The sequence below is a fragment of the Canis lupus genome, chromosome 21 (assembly GCF_003254725.2).
Source record: "Canis lupus dingo isolate Sandy chromosome 21, ASM325472v2, whole genome shotgun sequence".
Classification (NCBI taxonomy): Eukaryota; Metazoa; Chordata; class Mammalia; order Carnivora; family Canidae; genus Canis; species Canis lupus.
The window spans coordinates 28,639,955-28,661,899 of NC_064263.1; the positions used below are offsets into that span (position 1 = coordinate 28,639,955).

The 21,945-nt window shown below is 38.9% G+C and overlaps 2 protein-coding genes across 2 annotated transcripts; both read left to right on the top strand.

Moving 5' to 3' along the window:
* Nucleotides 1-609: 609 nt before the first annotated feature.
* On the top strand, nt 610-1,563 carry LOC112667896 (olfactory receptor 51L1-like). Its single transcript, XM_025459956.2, has one exon. It carries the CDS (start codon nt 610-612, stop codon nt 1,561-1,563), a length of 954 nt encoding a protein of 317 aa, XP_025315741.1.
* Nucleotides 1,564-9,850: 8,287 nt separating this feature from the next.
* LOC112667897 (olfactory receptor 51I2-like) lies at nt 9,851-10,786 on the top strand. Its single transcript, XM_025459957.3, has one exon. The coding sequence runs from the start codon at nt 9,851-9,853 to the stop codon at nt 10,784-10,786; it is 936 nt and encodes a 311-aa protein (XP_025315742.3).
* The last annotated feature ends 11,159 nt before the right edge of the window (nt 10,787-21,945 follow it).

Consider the following 21,945-nt stretch of genomic DNA (forward strand, 5'->3'; position numbering starts at 1 on the left):
TTGAGTCATACAAAAAAGACAACTTGGGAGTAACAGAATTTCAGAGAATCTCAGCACTGTTAAGGTTGAGCTCTAGATTTTTTTTTAAAGATTTTATTTATTTATTCATGAGAGGCACAGAGAGAGAGAGAGAGAGAGAGAGAGAGGCAGAGACCAAGGCAGAGGGAGAAGCAGGCTCCATGCAGGGAGCCTGACGTGGGACTTGATCCCAGGTCTCCAGGATCACACCAGGCCAAAGGTGGTGCAAAACTGCTGAGCCACCGGGGCTGCCCAATTTTTTTCTAAGAGAAGTTAAAAAACAGCAATAACCCTATGTTTCACAACTGATTAAGAACAAAAGTAGAGAAAAACCCTTGTTGAGGCTTACTGTCATGAGATAAGTAAAGGGATGGATGGGAATAAGAGAAAGAAGGGAGGAAGCAGGAAAATGACAGGCTGCTTCTGTAGGCAGTGGTTAATCAGGAGGTCACTGAGTCCACAGTATACAGAAAGACCAGACCAGCCAGCAGGAGATTGGGGTCCGGTGATAGCAGGAGTGCTCAGTGCTTAATAGCCTAGTAACTCTCAAAACACCACCCCCTTTTCCTAGAGTGAATAGACTTCTTGAGAATGAGGATATCCACCCTACCAAGGGCCAACACGAGCTTCTCTACATTCCTGCTAACAGGTTTCCCAGGCCTGGAATGGGCTCACCACTGGATCTCACTACCCATTTTTGTAGGATACTTGGTGGCCCTCATAGGTAATGCTACCATCTTGCATCTGGTACGAACTGAACCTTCTCTCCAGCAGCCCATGTACTACTTCTTGGCCATCCTGGCTGTGACAGACTTGGGCCTGTGCATGTCCACGCTGCCCTCAGTGTTAGGTGTACTGTGGTTTGACGCCCGGAGGGTGGGCCTGGTGCCGTGTGTTCTGCAGCAGCATTTCCTGCACTCCTTCTCCTTCATGGAGTCAGCAGTGCTCTTTGCTATGGCCCTGGACCGCCTGGTGGCCATCCGGTTCCCATTGCATTATGCATCTGTGCTCACAGGTCCTCGCGTGGCACTGGCCGGGGCTGTGCTGGGTATGCGCAGTGCCGCCATCACAGCTGCGCCCTCACTGCATCTGTTGAAGTTTGACTATTGTCGCCCAGGGTCTCTGTCTCATGCCTACTGCCTTCACCAGGACATGATCCGCCTGGCCTGCTCCGACACACGCTTCAACAGACTCTATGGGCTGTGCATCATCATGCTGGCCATGGGTTCAGATGTCCTTTTCATCCTGCTCTCCTACGCTGTCATCCTCCGCACTGTGCTGGCCATCGCTTCTGCCGGGGAGAGGCTCAAAGCCCTCAATACTTGTGTCTCGCACATCCTGGCTGTGCTTTGCTTCTATGTGCCTGTGCTAGGCCTTTCCATCGTGCACAGATTTGGACACCACACTTCGCCCTTAGTGCACATCCTCATGGGCACCGTCTCCGTGCTCTTCCCACCCCTGATGAACCCCGTTATCTATAGCATCAAGACCCAGCAGATCCGCAGGGCCATCCTCAAGGTGGTTTCACTGGGGAAGATACAGTGAGGCATTGGCAATGGACTACAGCAGTTCAAAATGAGGAATGAGTTCACGCTTCTTTTTAAGCCTTCATACCTTAAAGCAAGTTCTGCTTACCTATTTTAGTTTGATCAATTGATTGTACATCGTGAATTGACTCTAATGTTAAAATCAAATAAAGTCTATGCTCATACTACTTATGTACATCCTTATGAATGTAAAGTGGCTACTTTCTTATATTAAAAAGAATGATTTAAAAAAAGAATGATTTTTTTTAACTTAAATATTTGCATGTTCAAAGTGATTTTTATATTTTCTCCTCTACTGATTTGGTAGAACTCTAATTACATAATGTTGTTAGTGATAAGTTACTCTGATTATGTGGAGACTAAAATCATCACTTCACATTTTTTGGATTAACTAATGAGTTTGCCACCATTCTTTAAAATATAATAATTCTATTACAGGAGAAAAATGAGTGGGAAATATCAGAAAGGGAGACAGGACATGAAAGACTCCTAACTCTGAGAAACGATCTAGGGGTGGTGGAAGGGGAGGTGGGCGGGGGGTGGGGGTGACTGGGTGACGGGCACTGAGGTGGACACTTGACAGGAGGAGCATTGGGTGTTATTCTATATGTTGGCAAATTGAACCCCAATAAAAAATAAATTTATAAAAAAATAAATAAAAGTCACAAAATGAAAGAAAAATTAAAAAAATAATTCTATTATATACATTTATCAGGGAAAGTTTTTTTGTATATCTAAGAGTAACTTTCCAATATATCTTTTTTTTTTTTTTTTGTCTATATCATAGTCTGGGACAGAATTAAGTCTGGAGGAGGCATAAAAGCTTAATGTATAGGGTCCCTGGGTGGCTCAGTTAAGCACCTGACTCTTGATACCGGCTCAGATCATGATCGCAGGGTCATGAGACTGAGCCCCAAGTCTAGCTCTGTGTGGGGTGTGGAGCCTGCTTAGGACTCCCTCTCTCATTCTTCCTCTCCCTCTGCCTTCCCCCCCTCTATTTCTACTCTCTTTCTCATTAAAAATAAAGCTTAATTTATAACCTGAACAAGAAAAATTGAGGTTGTCGGAGTTCAGATCTGTAGGTAGTAATGTGGCAGAAGTATGTCCTTGAATTGCTAACCTAAGGAAAAACCCCTAGATCTGAGTACAAGGTGCAAATTCAACAGGCCACTTAGATGATACTTTGCCAGTTTCAGTACAAGACAATTTCTGCTATCCCCTTAGGACACAAGAATGTCATGGACCAATAAGGTTTAGGACAAAGGACAATTATCAGAGTATTTTAGAAGGATCTTTAAGCAGACATATACTATCATACAAATACATAAGATTATAAGAGACATGCAGGACATTTATGCACATACACGGACGTGAATGGATATTCAGTTTCACTTTTCACCCAGATCGGAGGGTTCTTTCCTTGGATTAATGAGTCAAGGACATACCTCTGTCATATCACCACCTACACTAATGCACATTTGATGGTAAATATATTCGTGGGAAAATATACATGCTTATAGGTTCATAAAAACTTGCAAACAAATTTCTACATGAAGGAACATGGTATATATACATCTACACACATGCACACACACATGCATTCAGATGCATATTTACATGAATTTACACACTAGCGAATGCACATAAAAGCATGCTCACACAGATATGTATACCCACCCACACACACACATACACATCTTGTATATTATCTCTGAATTTGACTTATAGTTCCCCAGAGAGCATCTGCTGGGATCCTCTGCTCTTGGCCCAATTCCTGCAGGCCTAGAGGCAACACATTCTTCTGAGGCTGGTTTGCCTGTGTATCCCAGAGGACTGCCTGGCAAAATTGAGAGACGGAGAAGGCTAGTTCTAAAGTCACAATAAATAAGAAGGCCAGTCAGCCCCTGCTTCCAGGTAGTGAGCTGAAGACCAGCCTGAGACTGACTACCTTGAATGGGTAGGTGGACCTTCATAGAGGAGTAGTGGAGTTGGCATAGAAGTCCAGCCAATTGCATCAGGAGGATGGGAAATCTGTTCAGGTGAGCTGAAATGGGTTTCCTTTCTGAAATGCAGCTCATTTCCAGCACAGATTTTATGCTCCCCTTTCCTCATGTCATGAAATATCTCTCCTGGCAGGACTCAGACTTTTATCCAGAAAGCCTCACTGTGGCAGAGAAATACTTGATTTGTTTTATTCAATTCTTCTCTATTAATTCAGGAAAACTAGGGCAGGGAAACCTCCCTTTTTTTTCCAAGTCCAAGGTATTTAATTCTCCTTTTAAATCGTTGTTTCTTAGACCTATTTACCCTCCTCTCCCTCAACTTCCATGTCAATAGTCCTTGTCCCCTCTGTCCCATGCAGGCAGCCACATAGCCTGTAGGGCCTAGTCACTCTTGAAACCAGCTCCTCGATGACCTGTGTTTTTCACTGTCCTTCCTCCCCATCTGGTTGACTGATTCCTCCAACCCATTTGTTACCATGGGCTTCCTTGTACCACTTTTGTTCAGGCTCCTTGTTCTCTTAAACTGCAGGTTTGCCACTGTGAGTTGGCAAGTCACTTGAAATGCTGATCTCTCACTTTCACTTGTTAAATGTGTATGAGTGAGTTGTTGTGAGTATTTTGAGAATAAGTCAGGTGACCTATATACAAAGATAACACATACAGGGCACCCTTCCAGAGTACCTGATACATTGTACTAAATCAATGCGGATTGTTTTTCTTTTCTTGTAATTTTAAGTAAGAATTACCAAATTCTAATTAAGAATTACCTTTTCCCCACCAAACACCAGGCTTTAACCTCCTTTTAAAATATTTCCCTCTCAACCCACACACCTCTTTCATCAGCATCGATCCCTGACTTCCTAAGGTAACAGCTTTTCATATACAATGGAGTAAAAGGATATTACATGATTTTTTTTTTGTCTTGAGAGGATATCATTTGATAGAAGAAGACAAAGTCCTTCCCCTGTTTCCTGTTTCCTGCCTCAAATTTCCAGCCTAGACCAACCGTATCACCATATCAACATGTACCTTCTTTCCTGTTTCCTGCCTCCCTGTGTCCCTTCCCTTTTATTAAGCCCTGGTGACATGCTCAAAATGTAGGCCCTCCATCTTTTTTTATTTTATTTATTTATTTATTTATTTATTTATTTATTTATTTATTTATTGTAGTCAGAGAGAGAGAGAGAGAGAGGCAGAGACACAGGCAGAGAGAGAGAGAGAAGTAGGCTCCATGCACCGGGAGCCCGGCATGGGATTCGATCCCTGGTCTCCAGGATCGTGCCCTGGGCCAAAGGCAGGCGCTAAACCGCTGCACCACCCAGGGATCCCCGGCCCTCCATCTTCTTTGGAAGAGCTTACAGACAACCAGAAGAAGGCACACGACAACTTAAATGGCAATACAGGGGATGGAGTGCTAGATTAGAGGGAGGTGCTGCTGCAGAAAGTGATTAACCACATGCCCAAGTGAGGAAGACATCACAGGACTGACATCTGAGCCAGATGTTCCAAAACAATGATGAAAGTTACACTGGTTTTAAAATATAATTTTTAGTTGATCTGAATGCTGAAGTGTTTAAGAAATGGAAGGCAGAAAAGAAAATAATAACAAAAATCACAGGAATAACCAGGAGGGGAAAAGAGGTGTTAGGATGTGTCAGGATTTGCAGATGAGTCAGGTTAAAAGAGGTAGATCTCATGGGAGTTTCAAAGAGGATGCAGACATGAGATAGAAGAATTTCCCTTTCATCTTAAACAGTGGAGGCAGGGAACAACAACAACAGCAAAACACTGTTCCTTTTATCAATTCAAATTGATGGATGATGTTCAGATACCACTGACTTCCTCTCCACCAGACCGTTTTGAAGTGCCAGAGGATACCATGCATTTTAGAATCTGTTTCCTTCACTTTTTCTTGGTGCCTCCAAAATTAATACACCGGCCAGTAGACAAAGAAGATGACAAACACAAAGTTGAGGCTGGATCCCAGGCCACTACTCCCTTTCCACAACCTGTATCACAGACAGGCATGTTCTCTCTCAAACTTTATGGGTTTCCTTTGACGTGGTGGGTGATACTCAGTATTGGCAATTCTACACAATGGCTCCCTTCTCATGCAAACATTTTTTGTTTGTTTGTTTTTAAGGCTTAGAGTAGCTTGTGGAAAGCAGCAGCCTTTTGTTTTACATATTATTAAATATCACTTTAATAGATGATTTAAAATTTTGTTTCATAAAATGAAACGATGCTTAATTAAGCATAATTTGAATATCAGATTTTGTATGTGTATGTGCACAAAGCTGTTCTGGACAAAAATGTCAAACATTTTTTTCACATTTCTCATTAGGATAATTTCTCCAAAATTGACTCACTTAGTCAATGATTAAATGTTATGTATATCATTCAAGCATTTTTTCTTTTTTATTTGTTTCAAGTCTTTATTTAAATTTTAATTAGTGGGCAGCCTGGGCCGCTCAGCTGTTTAGCGCCGCCTTCGGCCCAGGGTATGGTCCTGGGGACCTGGGATCGAGTCCCACATCAGGCTCCCTGCATGGAATGGAGCCTGCTTCTCCCTCTGCCTATGTCTCTGCCTCTCTCTCTGTGTGTCTCTTATGAATAAATAAATAAAATATTTTAAAAAATAATAAATTTTAATTAGTTAACATATAGTGTAATATTATTTCAAGTGTAGAATTTAGTGATTCATCACTTATATATAACACCCAGTGCTCATTACAATTGCCCCCCTTAATGTCCATCATCCATTTAGCCCAACCTTCCACCCCACCCCCCAGCAACTCTCAGTCTTTTCTCTAAAGTTAATAGTATCTTCTTATGGGTTTGACTCCCTCCCTTTTCCCCACCTTCCCCTATGTTCAAGTATTGTTTCTTGAATTCCACATATGAGTGAGATCATATGATATCTGTATTTCTCTGACTGACTTGTTTTACCTAGCATAATATACTCTAGCTCCATCCAGGTCGTTGCAAATGGCAAGATTTCCTTTTTTTTTTTTTTTTTTTTTGAGAGAGAGTCCACTTAAGTGGGGGTGGGGAGGGGCAGAGAGGGAGGGAGAGAATCCCATCACGCTCCACACTTAGTGTGGAGCCTGATGCAACTGTGTGGCTCAATCTCATGACCCTGAGATCATGACCTGAGCTGAAATCAAGAGTTGGATGCTTAACTGACCGAGCCACCCAGGCACCTCAAGATTTCATTCTTTTTTGTGGCTGAGTATTATTCCAGTGTGTGTGTGTATGTGTGTGTGTGTGTATCTCACTTGGGTTCTTTCCATAGTTTGTCTATTGTTGATAATGCTACCATAAACGTTGGGGTGCATGTGCCCCTTCAAATTAGTATTTTTGTATCCTATGGGTAAATATGTAGTAGTACAACTGCTGGGTCATAGGCTAGCTCTATTTTTAACTTTTTGAGGAACCTCCATACTGTTTTCCAGAGTGGCTGCACCAGTTTTGTTGTTGTTGTTGTTTTAATATAGGTGACATTCATCCACATCCTGATGGCTCAGGAAGCAGAGGCAAATGATTTCTTACAGGCATTCCAGATACTTGTAAATGCAATAAGGTTGGGATAAAGATACAAAATTGTTATCTTCAATCTAGAAAAATGTAAGCAATTCAGAAATTGCTTAATTGCAAAAAAAAAAAAAAAAGAGAGAGAGAGAGAGAGAATAAGGCTGGAGAGAGAAAGGCCTGAGTGAAAAATGATTATGTAAAAATTAAATGCCCGGCAGCCCAGGTGGCTCAGCGGTTTAGCACCGCTGTCAGCCGAGGGTGTGTGATCCTGGAGACTCAGGATCAAGTCCCACAGTCAGGCTCCCTGCATGGAGCCTGCTTCTCCCTCTTTCTCTTTCTCTCTCTGTGTCTTTCATGAATAAATAAATACATAAATAAATTTAAAAAATAAAGTTAATAAAATAAAATAAAAATTAAATGCCTGACTTACATTGACATTATTATTACCATTATTTCACCAGCAAAAGTAACAGTTGCTGGAAGTATGCAGTATGCTACCTGCTTCATACACATTCACTGGTGTAAGCCTCAGACAAGCCTAGGGCTACATATTATGTCTGCTTTCTAGATAAGGAATAGAGAGCCCATGGGAGAGTGACAAACCAGGATTCCAACCTAGGTAATCTGACCCCATACTCTGCAGCCCTACCTTTTTATGCACACTGCTCTGAAATTCCAAAATACGTAACATGAAATCTAAGAGCAATATATAAAGAAGCAATAAATAAATACATATTTGTAAATGAAGGTTGAATTCTAAGTAATCCAAGGATATTGCTAAAAACAAAGCAAACTACTTACATACTATAAACAGGAAGTAAATAACTTCGACTGTTATATGCCAAATTGAGGAGTGGAAGGGTCAAGCTGAAAGGGACAATATACCCCAAATACTAATTAGAAAAGCAGTCAGGCTCAGAGTATCAGCCACATAAATGGTTCCTAGTCAAGGAACACCTCATGACATCATTGAAATCTGTCCCTCAGAGAGAAGTCACAGGTCTTTACCGAAGATCTAATGTCTCCCACGAGAGGCAATACTACTTTCTTATAGTTAGTGATCACCAGATAGTTTATAAGGCTCTTTTAGGGATCCACGTTGGGCATGGAGCTTCCTTTAAAAAGAAAAGACTCTTGTATACACATTATTATATTTACTCTCCTTAATTTTTACTATATACTATATGATTATCTCCATTTTGCAGATTTAAAAATCAGAGCCCTACCAGAAAGTTGAAATCAGAGATTTAAAGTCCTACTTGCAGATTCAATTGTATCCCATCTTCTGTGTCTCCAAATTCCTCATCGTCAATACACTTCCCTCCATGTCATGTTTTTACATTTGTTTGTTTCCAATGGGAAATAAGATCTGTTTTCTTTACCTGACGAGAAAGAGATCCTTTTCTTCCTCTCTCATTTTTCTTTCTAACCTGTCAATTTTGATTGAACTTCCATACTGAAGTTGGAAGTTTCTTCACAGATACAACTTCTTGATATGCAAACATCTTTCCCTTTCTCAACATATTCATCTCTTGGATAGTGTAAAATGATGCAAGTGGCCTTCCAGACAGGCTTTCCAAAACCATCAACACTATTGAGGTGGGCCATCATGGATAAAAAGACTTCTGTTTTGGGGGTGCCTGGGTGGCTAAGTTTGTTAAATATCCAACTCTTGGTTTTAGCTCAGGTCATGATCTCAGGGTCCTGAGATCAAGCCTCAAGCCCTGCAGAGAGTCTGCATGGGATTGTCCCACTCCTTCTTCCACTGTCCCTCTCCCACTCCTCTCTGTCCCCAGTGTGCTATCTTTCACATCTGCCTCAAATAAATAAATTAATTGATCTTTTTTTAAAAGGCTTTTGTTTTTATATGTGCAGTTTCAAAAACATGGACTACTGCTCATCATTTTCATAGACACAGTAAGTATTGATTAAGCATGCTGTCGTGTGTGGATTGACTGTGGGAGAGGAATTATCCATTGGACAGAATATTTCTTCCCATTAATAGAAATTCCAGTGGTCAAAGTATTTCTTTTCATCAACCTTTATAACATTGACTTTTTCCATGTTTTCTTCCATTGTGAGTAAAAACCAAAATGATCATTCAGAAGGTAGTAGAAAGAATATGGAGAACTGAGCCCATTTTAGAAGTGTTTTATCCAGTAAAACTAGATAAGTCTGTGTCTCCAGTGGAGAGCAGTCTTCGATACTGCTTGGGGTGGCAGAGATGGGCATTTAGAATCTTTATCTCCTGAGCCATCCTCTACTAACATTGAAGTAAGTATATTCTAACCTCTGTTTCCATAGGCTACTTAAAACCCAATATGCTCCAACAGGTAATTCAGAGAATGTCTGACAGATTACAGCTTTCTTTGTGTTAATGTTTTTCCAATGATGTCTTTTTAAAACTACACAATACGATCTCTTGATAGAAACATGGAAAACATTAAATTCTTACCAAACACAGTGGAACCAGTATAGAGATTAGTTTTAAATACGAATGATAAAATATCCTATCAGATTCTCTTATTCTGAAGATTGCCTATTTCTAAGTATGACACCACATTTTTGTTTAGCATCAAAGACCAAAAAGAACTGATCATGAATGGGAGGAGGGACATAAGTGGGCAGATATATGACGCAGAGGAAATTGCAGGTTATCTCACTCTCCAATAACCTTTATGTATTTCACCCCAGGTTATATCTCTGGTACCTGCTTGTGTCAAAGTCCTCGGACTCCAACATAGGAAAATGTTCAACAGCAGTCAATTCAATCCCAAGTATTTTCTGCTAACTGGTCTCCCTGGTCTGGAGGCCCTGTACCCTTGGTTTATTGTCCCATTCTGCTCCATATATCTTGTGGCCCTTGTGGGCAATAGCCTGGTCCTGGCAGTGATCAGGAAAAACACCACTCTGCACCAGCCGATGTACCTTTTTCTAGCTATGCTGGCCTTTGCAGAACTTGGTGTCTCTGCTTCTACACTGCCCACTGTGTTGGGCATCTTCCTTTTTGGTGCCAATAAGATCTGCTTTGAAGCCTGCCTTTTACAGATGTTCTCCATACATTGCTTTTCCATCATGGAGTCAGGAGTTCTGCTGGCCATGTCTGTGGACCGTTTTGTGGCCATCTACAACCCACTGAGGTACACAGCCATCCTGACCAGGCCCCGTATTGCTGCTACTGGTGCTGCACTTGGACTGAAGAGTGTGATGCTCATGTTCCCACTGCCTTTCCTCCTGAAGCGTCTGCCCTTCTGTGGCCACAATGTCCTCTCCCACTCCTACTGCCTTCACTCAGATCTAATTCAGCTGCCCTGTGGGGATACACGTCCCAACAGCATTCTGGGGCTCTGCATTGTTACTTCTACTTTTGGGCTGGAATCGCTGCTCATCCTCCTCTCGTATGTGCTGATCCTCTACACAGTGCTGGGCATTACCTCTGGGGAGGGAAGGTGTAAGGCCCTCAACACATGTGTGTCACATATGTGTGCAGTGCTTGTGTACTATGTGCCCATGATCAGTGTGGCTCTGGTGCACCGCTTCATGAAGCACACTGTACCTGCTCTCCGTCTACTCCTGGCCAACATCTATCTTCTGGTGCCTCCTGTGCTCAACCCCATCATCTACAGTGTTAAGACAAAACAGATTCGCCAGGGGCTCATCCAACTCTTTCTTCCAAGAAAATAATGAGGTTAGGGCCGGTGAGATGGTTACCCACAAGCCACTCCTTTTCATCACCACAAAGGTGGTCCAGGGAAGCACAGAGTGCTTCAATGGCACCAGTAGCAGCTCTATGGGACCTGGTCATCTTGTCAAAGTTAGAAAGGTTGATAAGGCTGCATTTTGATGAATGTATTGAGAGCTCACATTTCATATACAAGAGGTCATAATCTAAATCAGTATTGTATAGTATTTTGTCAGCTCCTTTGTTATATGTATCAACTTAAAATGTACCTAGTCTTTAACCCAGAAATTCCAATTCTTAGCACTGCCCTAGATTTATGCTCTGCTGTTTGTTTATGACCACAGAGACTTGAATAAGAATTTTCACTTCAGCAATGTTTGAAATAAAATAATAGTAATTTAAAAAAACTAATTGGCTGTCCATAAGTAAACAGTTTAATGAGTTGGGAATCTATCCATACTATGGAGTATTCTACAGTGTAAAAAAGGCCTAGATTGATAGGTATTCAAAGTTTAAGCAAGAGATAAGAAGATACACACACACACACACATACACACACACTCATGTATTTAATAACACTTTTTGTAAAACAATTTAATCATATAAAATATCAGTTAATTTCTGAATTTAAAAATGCATGTTAAACTGATAATAATAATCGCTTCTTTTGGAGGAGACTGTGATGGTGTAGAGAGACACAAAAGGAATTCTTTATCTGTATTATTTAAAAAAATTAAGAATAAAGCATTCAACATTTTCCTTCCTTATAAAAATACACAATATTATGTATATATACATATATATGCATATTTGAGTTTATACTGAAAGCCTATTCAAATCTTAGAACAATTAGAAGCAAGCTAGGTACTAAGAACAAAGCCCTATAATTGAGAATAAGCCCAGAAGGAATAGTTTCATAAATCAGGAATCTGTACAGTTCTTGAGGAATACTGACTTTGGGGAATAACAATAATTCCGCCTACTAAGGTATCATTGGAAAAATCTACTGTACATGGACACTGAGATGGTGAAGTGGAAAGCAGAGAAAATTATTTGCTAATGCCAAATATCCTTAGTCAGATTGAGATTTTGAAATGTGAGTTTCCAGAATCTGTGCTGAGTTGAAGTCATTGCACATGAAATGTTAGTAAGGAGACACAGGAAGCTTGTTTTTTCTGAGAAGCTTGTTTTCCTCATTGAGGCCTGGATTTACAAGTGTCTCTGTCCTCCTCACAAGACAAGTTGCTTCCCTATTTGAATTCTAACTGCAGTTTTCCTTCTTGCTGTTTGTCTCATACCACACGCAAAATGGTAATCAATAATTATCTTGTACTGTTTTATTTTTTATGTCCAGTACATTTTAAGTTCAGTAAGGTAGGGCAATGTTTTGGTTCACTACGTACAGCCAGTGACTCCTCTGGTGGATTTTCAATAAATGTTTGATGATGAAAAAACTAATTATTGAATGAATCAATACAAGTCTACATATATTTGCTTGATCCTTATGTCTATATCACATCTTTTTTATTCTGTGTGCATGAACCCCATTTGATGACATTGTATACCCATTACTCTTTCTCTCCCTTCTGTTTCTGTATTGACTACCATTTTTCTCCCCCTTTTACTTTTTCAGGTTCTCTTTCTAAAGTCGAAAGAATATACTCCTGGAAGATACTAAGCCTTTTAACTTCTCAGTAAAACATTAATGACTTCAATACAAAATTCATCCTCAGTCGCAGCATATATGCATTATTTAAATATTCCTAGTAACATTTGGGAGACTATTGGCAAAATGCATACCTGTTTTAATCTTAATCATGTTTGGAAAATCTATGGTAATATTTTAGATTTGGTATGTGAAATATGAGTACATTTGGAAAGAAATTTGAAAATAGGAAGGGGATGTGTGAAGGTGTTATCAAAGTTATAAATGTAATATATTTTATGAATCTGTGCAACTCTTTAAGGTAGATTGTTCACATTATACAAGGGATTATAGGCCAAGATTTGAATTCACTTATATATATCTCTGTGATTTAAAATTCCTCATCATTAAATGCTTTGGTAATCTGCCTCAAAATGCAGTGAAGACTGGTTCAGACAGAAGATTTGAATATGGGTTTCTTTTTTCTGATAGGTTTTATAAAAATATTTTTACAAGCTTTCATACATAAAGTTTCTTTTTCCCATGAGACTATCTCCATGCTGCTCATAATTCTATTTTTTTCCCTTCATAAACATATCCATTCTGTTTAGTTATCATTTTTGCTCTTCCATCTCTGCCCACATAGCAGTGTCACCCCCTGGGGTAGGGTATCTGATGACCACTAAAATTATGGCTTTTTTCTTTCTCCCTCAGGTACACTGGAATCCAGATTAACATACTCCTGGTATGTTTATGTTACTTTCTGCCCAGAATAGAGAGCTTCAGAGAAGACTATGAGTAAAAACCTTATTAACGGTTCTGTCTTTCCCTTCCATTACCTACAACCTTCTTGTATCACCTACACTGAAGATGTTCTAATTAGTGACTCATAACTCAACGATAATTATAAGCCTCTTGTTTGTCTCAAATATCCACTCATACACCTGTCTTGCAAAATATTCCAACTCCAATCAATTTACAGAGATCTCATCTGAGCCATTTATCTAGGTATTGGAAGAGAGCACTCCAAATCTACAGACTCTTCTGTCTGGCATACATCATAAGTCTCTTTACCTCACTTACACTGAACATGCCTTGTTTAAATTCAAGTTCATAATCCTGAATATTTTGCTACTTTCTGAGATCAAGATATTTTCCAAATCTATTTACTGTGTCAGGTCACTTCTTCTTTAGCATATCAAGATCTGTACCAAATACATTTCTTCTTGGTGTTCTCTAGGTGCTCTGCATGCATGGGTTTAGTTATTCTGAAGGTCATTTCAGTGGATAACTTTTTGGCATTCTGTAACCCACTCTTCTGCCCAAACATCTGAACACTTCCCTGCATTATTGAATGGACATTACTTTGGAGACTTGGGTGTCTGGTGTTCCTACTTTCTCTTTGGAAGTACTTCTTCATTGGTATTTGTCATCTATTATTTGTTATCACTGCTATCTACAGGCTGGATTCATTGTTTTGTTTTGTTTTAATTTCATTTATTTATCCATGAGAGACACAGAAAGAGGCAGAGATATAGGCATAGGGAGAAGCAGACTCCCTGCAGGGAGCCTGATGTGAGACTTGATCCTGGGACTTCAGGATCACGCCCTGAGCTGAAGACAGATGCTCAACCACTGAGCCACTCAGGTGTCCCTGGATTCATTGTTCATTGTGATCTGTACATACTGCTTTTTTTGTAAGATTCTAGACATTGTTTCTGTGGTAAAATGGCAGAAGGCCCTCATATCTGAGTGCTCTTGTACTTAATGTTGATAATCATTTTCTTCCAGGTGCACCACTTTGGACAGCCTGCACAGTGTCTGTACTCCTATAGGTTGCCATTGTCAATGCCTTTTCTCTCCTCTTCAATCCACCTCAATACTTACAGTATCAAATTCAAGTGAGATGCAATAGCATTTTGCTTGGGTATGAAAAAAAGTTAGGGCATATTAGAATAAAGAGGACCTTTGAATTATGGAGTCTTGGATCACTCTGAACTATAATGATGCCACTTTAGGATATTCAGACTTCTCTATGGCTTTGGTCACCACTACTGATTTATAAGCTATAATGGATAGAGGAGGGGTAAGAGAGAAGAGTCCTCCTTCACATAAAAAAAAACGAAGACCTTAAAGCAAAAGAAAAAGAGAATGGAATATAAACCTGAGCTGAGGTTTTCCTGGGTGGAGGAAGCAACAATATCCTTAACATTAAACATATCAAAAACATCCTTGGAGAAGGGAGGGCGTGGTACCATCAAGTTTTGTGACATAGATTTATTTAATGAGATTTCCTGTGTCAAAGTATGCACATAGCTAGCACATAGCTAATATTCTGAGGCCACTCCCTTTTTCCTTTAAATGGCCTACCCCACTAATTAGGTGAATCCAAAATGTTAATATAGATTAATGGCCAACTACAACAAAAAAGATTTGAATAATTTTTTTATTGCATCAAGCTTTATCTGGATTTTTTTCTAATCAAAATGATTTTTCTTATTATAATTCATCTACTAATTAAACAATCACTTTGTGATTCTAATCTGAATCTGATAAATTATAATATAGCATAATATAATACTTTAATTTTTCTATATTCCTGGAATTGCTTTAGCCTTTTGCATATTTGTATTGAACTTCTATTAAAGTAATGTTCTTATTACTCATCTTGGAGATTGATGATTAAGGAAAATTAGTTTGTAACTGTGAAAGAAGAATTTTTAATATAATATTAAAATTTTCTCTTCTTGGAATGTAAAATATATACTGTCATATTAAATATATTTAGGTTATTAGGGAAAGTATTTCATTTTTTGTAATGGTATGTAAAGCAAGAGAAATGCCTTCTAACATTGATCAAACTCATTATTAAAATTAGTTCAAATTTAACCATTAGAAAGAGTCTAGGACTTGCTTTAGTCTGAATCATGAAGTGGTCATGGATGAGCAAGTGGAATTGAGCTTACCTATTCATCATCCAAGAAGCCAATGGGTGTAAACAAGCATTGCTTACCAACAATCCCTTTCATACATAATATTTTTGCTAATATATTTTTCTCACTCCAAGATAGGTATCTATAATATCACTTGGATTGAAAACCAAGAGAATTTACTCTGTTATAAAGAGATAATTATCAAGATGTGGTATATTAAGTGTTTGCTAAGAATTGAGCACAACTCCCCTTTAGGCGATGCCTAATGTATAATTTAAATTTTTAACATATGGAAACACCAGAAGCCCTAGGCAAAATTTAAATGTTTATGTTTGTTCTGTTTTTTAACTTTCTACTTAATTTCCTAGTAAGAAAAACTGTAAAATTGTTTTATTTCTAGCTCTCTACTTGCAGAAGTTGTTCTTCCCCAGGAGTCCAAGCAGATCTACACTCTTCACATTTTAGCAACAAACACAGTTTGGCCCACCACTGAGCATATCCTTTAAAGAATATAGGAATGGGCTGTTATAATCCTTTTTAAAATTCTGCTGATGCAGAGATGATTGGCAGTGCTCACATCTATGTGATAACTTTATTCTGTTTTATTGACCTAGATTGAAAGGACAAGTTCCCCTGCCTCCGATAACAAATTTAAATTTGTTTGTTTAAGACATATTTTAGATTATAAGAAACACGGAAAATGACTTGTCAAACTAAGTTTAAGTTGTTTTAAGAACTAAGGGAATTTGTACTAGTACAGAGTTCTGGTATACAATAAGAAATCATAAGTTCTTCATGTTTAGGAATAATCTACTAAACCTGAAATAAATATCACACAGCTAAAAATTAACATTGTGGGTTGTTTGGTTGGCTTTTGCTTTTGTTTTAGGTTGGTTTATTCGTTCATTGGCTTTGATCTATTACACACCAAGCTCATGGGTCCAATCTTATCAGGTCCAAAAGACCTGATTTCCTATTTTAAGATAACTGCGGTATCTCACTGTTGTCCCATTGTTGGCATTTTCATTTTTGTCAGAAACAAAATTACAGAATACTTGCAAAAAACAAAAGCAAGGAAGATGAAAAGCACTTTCTCTAAAGAAGCTTATATCTGATAGATAATTTTGGCTAAACCAGGAAAAAGAATAATGATTAAATGATAATCTTAAAAATGCACATAATTTATGTAGAATTAAATTCCATACACACAGCACAAATATATTTGTCCTCGAGTAAATTTTGTGTAGTATGTGTTTACATATGTGGAGCATTTGGATTTCGCTAGTTTCAATTTCCTATGGAAAAACTTTATGTGAAATGTGGAGTTCGAGAAGTATACTATGACTGATACTTCAATATTGTTAGCCTTATTTAAAATACAGATTATGTAATTCCTGTTTGTTTTGGTAGAAAATTACAGCTTTCATTTTTATTTTATTAATTAATTAATTAAATTTTTAGCTTTCATTTTTATTTTTTTAATTTTTTTTTAATTTTTATTTATTTATGATAGTCACACAGAGAGAGAGAGAGAGAGAGAGAGGCAGAGACACAGGCAGAGAGAGAAGCAGGCTCCATGCACCGGGAGCCCGACGTGGGATTCGATCCCGGGTCTCCAGGATCGCGCCCTGGGCCAAAGGCAGGCTCTAAACCGCTGCGCCACCCAGGGATCCCAAGCTTTCATTTTTAAAACAATAATCCCATCCCAATGCCTCATCTAAAATATATTCACCTCAGCAAGAGTTTTATATAAAAGTTGCTGTAAAAATTAAAAATAAAATTTTGGGCAGATATTTCTTGTGGAATCACTGCAAATATTGTACATTCCATTTGGTGCAATGATCTGAAATGTGTCTTTCTGAGAAAGTTGTGCAGTGTCCTTAGTATGACTTACTTGATAAAAATAGTTAATAAATAGAAACTCTAATTTTCATATATTTGTCAAGAGAAAGAAGGGATCCTTAAAGATATAATAAATGTTAACTAACGGTGCTGAATTTCTGAAGGAAAATTTGACCTAAGTTCTCCTAGAACCCAAACTCAATTTATAATGGAAAACAACAATCCCTTTCATACGTAATATTTTTGCTAAATGTTTGAAACAGGCCTGGACACCTGGAGGAAAATATACCAACATCCCAAATTTGGCTCAGCGTCCAGGTGTTTCATCCATTCAGTGACATCTATTCAGCTTCTCATCTTCACTTCCGATGTGTTTAACACAATTCTACTTGGTCCACTCACCCCCGTGGCATCTCCTGGATCTCCAATAGCCTATTTTCTGATCACAGATATTTATCTCCCAAACTCCGCTGTTTTCTTATTCACTCGGGATTTGTTTGACTTTAGTAAGGCCACCCACGTCTGAGGCAGTCCCTGCATTTTATCCGTCTGTCAGCTCACTGCTGAGTTTATACATACCTGGATCTAATCTAGCCACACATCATTTAGTGTATAAAACTTTTTTCTCTCTGGTTAAACCAGCAGAACAAAAATATATTTTAAGAACAACTTTTGAAAGTCCTATAAAAATGGATTTTCCTGCCAAATCTTTTTTTTTTTTTCTTGTTGATCAAAAAATTAGTCAATGAATCAGCCATCCACAAATAATTGAAATCCCTGATTGGCTCAGCAATTTTAAATCCTCTTTAACACTGGCCTGGAAATACTCACTCTCTGCCAGCTCTCTCTAGTCATCTTCTGCTGGTGATCAATCTTTCTGATCAATCTCCCCCTCCATGGTCCTCAACCCTATCTGAAACTTTTCCTCACAAGAGCTTAACCCATTGGATTTCATCATCTCTTTTTATTAAACACCCTTGATATTTGATGGATACCATCGACTCTGTGCCCTATTCCTTACTTGTTATCTGCATATTTGTAAAAGTGATAGCCAATGACCATAGTAGATTAATATAGTTTTTCTCCAGGATACATTGTCACAATAATATCATTGCTATAAAGCACTTTTTATAAGCCAAACACTTTTTATAAAGCACTTTTTATAAGCCAGACACTTTTTGTACACTATTCACATACATCAATTATTTTATTCTTGTAGTAGGTGTTTACTATTATTATGCTCATTTCAAATAGGTATTGACTCTCTGCCATTGCTTATTTCCTTTAAGGGTCCCTGAACATTAAGAAGGAGTGGTGTAATTACCTGGTTACTTGCTCCTCTGGGAACCAAGTCCCTCTCCATCAGGAAAGATCATTATTAATAGAAATTAGGGGATAATCTGAACATGACTGATCCCCTCTGAGGATACCTAAGAAAGGATGGGGATGCTGCTAGTCACTGGTTGCTAAAGGCTCACATTCAATACTCAGAGCCACTCAGAGGTAGGTATCAACACCTCTATCTTTAAAAATAAAGAAAGGAGCTTCACAAAGTTTAAGTAGGTGAAGTTGCCCTGCATATAAAATTCACCTCCACCTCTGTCCACTTCCAGGAATGTAGTATTTACTGAACCATACTCTCCTCTCTCTGCTGATTTGTTCTGTTCTATTACAATGGGCTTTAGAGTAAACAATCCCCCTTTTCGATCCCAAACCTGAAATAGTCTTGTTACCCAAATCTGAAACTGAGGGAAATTGCTGCCTTTTAATATAATTTTGAAGGCAACTTGAGCCTAGATTGGCTGGGGAGGAGGGGTGTCTTGGAAGGTCAAGGACAAAAAAGATGCAAAGAAGCAAAAGGGACAGAGAAAGACAGAGAAAGAGAGAAAGCATGGAGAGCCAGAGTAGACTGCTAACAGGAAAAGAGAGACCCAAACTGCAAGTCTCCTTAGAGATTTATGCTTTCCAATATCAGGTCATAAGGTTGACATAAACTAGAAATAGGGAACAGTGGAATCAAAGAGCAATGAGGCCACACACAGGAGAAACAGCCACTCAACCCAGAGGCAGACCAACTTTGGTCCATCGAAAAGGTTAAGAAAGATACATTGGGCTTTGGGAGAAGAGTGGAGGAGATAAGTTCCCCACAGCTAGATAAGTTCCTCAGCAGTGGGAAGTCCTGACATGGACAGACAATCATGTCCTGAAGTCAATAACTTGTCCCTGAATATACTCACCTGAAATTTTAAGTCAGCCCACTGGATCTTCTCTTAAGGTAATGCTTGCTGAGACAGCTGTCAGTGCACGGTAAGTGCACAGGGATCCTGTATTCAGGTAGGCCATGGCTTAGTTTTTGTCATGTTTTCCTCTCATATTTTCAGGAAAGTAAAATATATGAGAACAAGTAATGACTTTAACATCCTAATATAACCATAGTTTCGTTCTCTCCGTGTTTTCTTTCAGCCCTGGTCAGAATGCCCTCCTAGGCATCCACTGCCACAGTCACTGGTTCATGTCACATCCCACCACCCCCCGCCCCCAACCTCTCCATTTAGCTTGGGAAAATTCTAATTCCTCAGGCCTTAGCTGAAATCTCACTTCTCAAGGAGAGCTTTCCCTGATTTTTAAGAATAAATTAGGCTTTTCCCTCTAGGTCCCTCCCATTGTATCCTGATTTATTTTTCTTTCTTTCTTTCTTTCTTTCTTTCTTTCTTTCTTTCTTTCTTTCTTTCTTTCTTTCTTTCTTCTTTTTTCTTTCTTTCTTTCTTTCTTTCTTTCTTTCTTTCTTTCTTTCTTCTTCTTTCTTTCTTTCTTTCTTTCTTTCTTTCTTTCTCTTTCTTTCTTTCTTTCTTTTCTTTCTTTTCTTTCTTTCTTTCTTTCTTTCTTTCTTTCTTTCTTTCTTTCTTTCTTCTCTTTTTTCTTTTTTCTTTCTTTCCTTTTCCTCCCTCTCTCCCTCCTTCCCTCCCTCCTTATTTTCTTTATTTCTCCCTTCTTTCCTTTTTTTCTCTTGTAGCACTTAATACAGTCTTAACTAGATTAGGGAGAAGGTCTTTCATACATGATGCTTGTGCCTGCATGTAAGTGGGAGAGGGTGTGTTCTTTGAAATGTGGTTGCAAGTTGCAGAGATTTTCTGAGTAGGATCAAGACTCTGTGTTGCCAGGGTCCCACGTAGTGCATGGCATACTGGAGTGCTGGTTGCCCATAGGTGTGTATCCTCTCACAATGAAAGGGGTTTCTGACAATAACTGGGAAGGCTTTTTCTTTGTAAATAACAATGGAATTGGCAGAATTGGGAATGTAGGTAAAACTTGGAATGAAGATAGAAATGCATATAGAAAGGGCTGTTACAAACATAAGATTTGGTTGCATTCTGTGGGGAGACTCAAGCATGTGAAGGTTGAACACTGAAGTCGTCCACTTGTTTCTGCAAAAAACTGCTCTGCCATTTCTTATTTAAAAACTTGTTCTAAGTCCACTTGTTTATTGGGACCTATAAGAATTTGTCTATATCTGTGTGCCCTTGCCCCACAGAATACTGTATAACTAGTGTGCTAGTAATATTTAACACCACCACCTTTATAAATTAATGAAATTAGTTTAATAAGTCACTCATTTATATCTTAATTTTTAATCATGCCAGTTCTTTTAAAAAATATTTTATTTATTATTTATTCATGACAGACACAGAAAGAGAGAGGCAGGGACATAGACAGAAAGAGAAGCAGTCTCCTCACAGGGAGCCCAATGGGGGACTCCACCCCGGGATCATGCCCTGAGCTAAAGGCAGTCGCTCAACCGCTGAGCCACCTGGGCGTCCCCAATCATGTCCTTTCTTGACTGGGTGTTCCCTTAACCTGAAAAGAAGACCTCAGTAACTACTAGCATGTAATAGTGAGGTCCCTGTAGGTTCAGCCATGACTGAGTGAGGAATCATTGTCAGGAAAGATGCTGACAAGATTTCAGCAGTGTGGAAATATGTGCAAGTGTGTGAGCAAGTGTGTGTATGTGTTTGGATATGTGTGTTTGGATGATGTAAATCATGAAAATACCTACAGAGGTCCTTCCTGCCCTTGTCAATTCAGGATTCTACTGTGATTCTTGTGCCTTCTCAGTCAGTGTTGAGTTTAAGATATAAACCCAGTTTAGAGAACTGTTTTTCTCTTCCCCCCTGTTGCCTTCCTGCCCCACTCAGGAGAATCTTCCTTAAAAGTCTGTTTAGGTTCCCAGTGTTGTTGAGGCAATGTATTGGAGGTGTGTCTGTGTCAGAAAGAAGGTCCAGTGGATGAGACAGGTTGTCTTGGAGAACTGTGAGTTAAAAGATTGTGTATATCATCAAGACAGAATATTTTCATGAGTTTTAACATCAGCATGCAAATCCGTCAGCCTTGGTTCTTGCCTCATTATGTCTGTTATATATAATCCTTTCAGTTGCTTCCTAGTCCTTTCAAAGCACAGAACAGCTAACTTAGTGTGGATCCAAACTCCATTCTTTTCTAGTTAATTTCTCAATCATTTGCTCTAGGTTCCGGTCACTACCACTTCTTAGCCATATTTTGGATCTCAGTTATTCCATATGTCCACTTTCATTACCAGGTATTTTTAGCTGTTTTCATCTACTACTCTGCTTGCCTTACATCCATATTTACCAACAATATTTTTGTTCACCAATCCCTGACATTAATCCACACCTTAAAACTGAGATTGCCTACATGGGTCTGTCTTCCCAGCAGCTTTCTGAGA

Excerpts from the sequence above, each read along its gene's own strand:
- LOC112667896 (XM_025459956.2), top strand. The coding sequence starts at position 610 with ATGAGGATATCCACCCTACCAAGGGCCAACACGAGCTTCTCTACATTC.
- LOC112667897 (XM_025459957.3), top strand. The coding sequence starts at position 9,851 with ATGTTCAACAGCAGTCAATTCAATCCCAAGTATTTTCTGCTAACTGGT.